The 3899-nt window shown below is 39.4% G+C and overlaps 1 protein-coding gene across 1 annotated transcript in view; it reads right to left on the minus strand.

The window, feature by feature from the left end:
• Window positions 1-1120: 1120 nt before the first annotated feature.
• LOC103518524 (dynactin subunit 1) overlaps window positions 1121-3899 on the minus strand; it is a gene marked incomplete at its 3' end in the record, with an annotated part of 33092 nt that continues 30313 nt past the window's right edge. Inside the window, exons 11-14 of the mRNA XM_026830288.1 lie at window positions 3399-3531; window positions 2237-2427; window positions 1297-1434; window positions 1121-1171 (exon numbers count right to left, since the gene is read on the minus strand). Of these exons, the coding sequence (XP_026686089.1) occupies window positions 1121-1171; window positions 1297-1434; window positions 2237-2427; window positions 3399-3531 (513 nt within the window). The remainder of the gene's footprint in view (window positions 1172-1296; window positions 1435-2236; window positions 2428-3398; window positions 3532-3899) is intronic.

A 3899-nucleotide genomic window follows, 5' to 3' on the forward strand; every position in this document is an offset into this window, starting at 1 on the left:
TATTGGGAAAATCCTACAATGCTGCAGTGAGCACCAAAGTTGTGACATAATAACACAAAGAAACTGCATTTACATAATCAACAGAGCAGATTAGATGGGAGAAAACTATGGATATTAGAGCTTTATTTAGACCAGTGCTTCTCAAACTGTGCGCCGCGAGGTCACCTTAGGTGTGCCGTGAGATTTGGGATTAAATGCCGCGGAATCATTGGAGTCTTGAAAAGTGTGCCGCGGTGGCGACAACTTTGAGAAGCACTGTCGATAAATAATAAATGGTTTCTTCAAATTAAATTGATCCCTAGGGCAAGGTAAACTTAGACCCTTGACAAATGGAGTGTGCCTGAAGGCATGTGATGTGTTCTAATCCAATCGACCCCAAGGTAAGGTAAACTTAGACCCTTGACAAATGGAGTGTGCCTGAAGGCATGTGATGTGTTCTAATCCAATCGACCCCATAGGTAGGTACAGCTTATCCTAGTATACTTGTTGTTTTAGCGGCTTTAGCTTTCGCCGATTGGCAACAGCAGAATAAAGAAAAGGTGTCTTTTTTTATCTGCTATACACCGGGGTGATGGGACTTGTGCTTGGTCTTTAAAAGCAGAGAGAACCCTTTGAAGAACTGCCAGCTTGCTAGGCTGGTTAGGGGGTGATGGTTTCTAGCTCTAGCCATGTTAGATTGGCTCGCTCGTCCTGAACCCCAGTCAACCATCGCATCGTGATGACTTGTGCTTGGTCTTTAAAAACAGAGAGAACCGTGATGACTTGTGCTTGGTCTTAAAAAACAGAGAGAACCCTTTGAGGAACTGCCAGCTCGCTAGGCTGGTTAGGGTTAGCTGTTCTCCTCCCTGTGTATAGTCCCACAGCCAGACACTAGTCTACTCTCTGTTTAACGTCTCCTAAAAAGACTACCTAGTATACTTCATACATCTTACTTACCTTGGGTTCTAATAACTACACCTATCCATCTTACTTACCTTGGGTTCTTCAGGTTTAGCTAGTAGGGGTGGGTCTACTAGTCTACTCACTGTTTAACGTCCCCTAGAAAGACTACCTAGTATATATACTTCACACATCTTACTTACCTTGGGTTCTAATAACTACACCTATCCATCTTACTTACCTTGGGTTCTTCAGGTTTAGCTAGTAGGGGTGGGTCTATGTCTTGTATGTTCTGAGCTACATTGGCTATATTGGAGGCCAGATCATTAATAGCTTCCCGTGTCCGTTTCGGAACATTTTACTGGGCTGACATTTTACGACACCGGAAGTCCTAAAAAATTCTATCCGATTATTTACCTGATCTGTCTTGAGCATTTCAATAAATCCGTCCAGAGTCCAATCATTGGCTGCCATCTCAGGATACGACTGACCTGCTTTCAGTAGGACCTCGGGTGTGCACAGGTTAAAACTACTCGCGTACTGACGGAGTATTGCCTGGGGAAAAAGCAGTAAGAGGAAATGATTAGTTCAGTGTTAACGCGATTGCTTGCCAAAGGTTAGAAGTTCGATAAACCGATACCTACGATAAAATAATAATAATAATAATAATGCACTCGTATTTCGATTAGGCCTCAGATACTTATCTGATTTTGTGCTTTACTATTTAGTTATAATTTTAAGAGTTTATTGTCAATATTTTACTGTACAAATAAAGGCTATTACTATTTCGATTGCAAATAATTTAACAGGATATGAGGATACTACTCTCTGGTGTATTTCAGATGTTAAACATGTTTGCTCCAAAATCCGACAAACTATTCAGAAGTAACGACAAAACAAATGATTCCATAAAAAATCTGGTGTGAACATCACACGACTTTCCTCATCCTATTGAATGATGCTAATTTTTTGTTCTATAGTAACTTTTACAATATCTCTAACCGTTTAGTTAGTATAGCTGAAAACCGCCAAAAAAAGGTCGAAAACCGCCAAAAAGCGGTAAAATGCCGCCAACCGTTGCACCGATCTTAACCATCGAAAATTTGACCGATTACATTACTTTTCTTCCTATAGGATTAGGAAAGTAAAAATGGCCTCCCTGATGAAGACCCAATAGGACCAATCAATGAGCAAATTTCTTTCGTATGTTGAACTTTTTTTTCCAAATTTCATCATAACCAAAATAGGACAATTTGTTTCAAAGTTACGATGGAATAAACTAGTGGAAAAAAGACGGAAAAATCCTTAATTAAAAAACGTGAAATTTATTTCGTTTCTTAGGAGGTGAAAACCGTACCTGCAGTTGAAACAAATGGAAGGACAGCTTGGAGCGACACACAAACTGTTCAGCCTGATGGCTTCTGATGAGATCTGCATGTGTTATGCTATCCACAGGCGGGAACTTCTCCTTAATCTGACTAAGGAGTATTTCACTCTTCCATAGGAGTGAAGGAATAAGGAGTAGCACTCGCACTGCATCATTGTCTCCTGGAATAGTGAAACAAGAGGTAAATGAAGTACCAAACTTATATTTAGGTACCCCTTATACCCCTTTTTTTGTCTCTATTGTTGTTATGATAACTGCGAGTTATTGATGTATTTAAAAGGTTCAAAAATAAAATAAAGAAGAAAGTATTTTTTTTTTTAGACTAACAATAAAACGTTTTATTTAAGAACTTATTGCAGAATGCATATATGTTCGTAGGTCAGTGTTCTTTTTACCAACTGATTGGCCCAACATATTTATAACAACATATGCACATTTTTGTTTTCAGGAGTTGGTAGCACAAGTCACCTACTGACTAAAATTTTATCGAATAAAATCAGTAGCCCCTATATGGTTGAAAACCTTCACTACAAAGTCCCCCAACCCCAGACTTAGAATAACTGACCAAAGAGATCAGTTATTCTCACTTCCTCATAGAAACCAAATTTATTCATTTAAATCCCCCTTAATTAAAGCCATGGATTACTACAACAGCCTGACTACCGGACCTGACATTTTTACCATAGAAACCAAACTTATTCATTTAAATCCCCCTTAATTAAAGCCATGGATTACTACAACAGCCTGACTACCGGACCTGACATTTTTAAATAAATGTCGGACGAAAACAGAATATTCATGTTTCTTCACCTCATTTTTCTTATTCTCTCTAAATACCTCCACCTCTAAATAAGTTTATAATAAGACCGAAATCATAGAAACCAAATTTATTCATTTAAATCCCCCTTAATTAAAGTCATGGATTACTACAACAGCCTAACTACCGGACCTGACATTTTTAAATAAAATGTCGAACCTGGTGGTTGGACTGGTGTAGTACCATTAACGTCTATTGTTGCCTCACATATAGTAAAATATATAATGAGGTGTTGACGTGATCTTTCTTAAAAAAAAAGTCAAATTAAAGACACCACCCAATGGGAAATCACCGCAAAAACCCCAAGTTCCCTACCTCCTCTGCTCAGGAAAGCGTCAGGCATGTAAGCCGTCAGGTATTGTACATGCTGCTGTGACTGTTGTACTTCCAGTCTCCTAAGCTCCAGGTCTATGGTTCGAGCGTGCGCCTTCGTCTCCGCAAACATTTTCTGAAACAATCGGAAAAATAAGAACGCGTTATTTAAAGCAATTGGGAAGGAACTCATCTAACAGCAGGGCCGTATTTAGGCCAGACCCTGCCACTTTACAAGGCAGACGACACGCTACCCTTCCAAGCTAACTAGGCTGGCAGTTCCCCGATTAATACAACACCACATAAAATTTTATAAATGCAGTTTCTTTGTGTTATTATGTCACAAATTTGGTGCTCACTGCAGCATTGTAGGATTTTCCCAATATCTCAATAATCTAAAATCCAATGTTTACCTACCATGCTGGCACCGGTCGCTATGCGCATTTATATGTCATAGCTACTCATTTTCCTCACGAGGCTGAGTGGGCCCCGCAACAGCCAGTC

Source organism: Diaphorina citri, unplaced genomic scaffold (genome assembly GCF_000475195.1).
Source record: "Diaphorina citri unplaced genomic scaffold, Diaci psyllid genome assembly version 1.1 scaffold2227, whole genome shotgun sequence".
Taxonomy (NCBI): Eukaryota; Metazoa; Arthropoda; class Insecta; order Hemiptera; family Psyllidae; genus Diaphorina; species Diaphorina citri.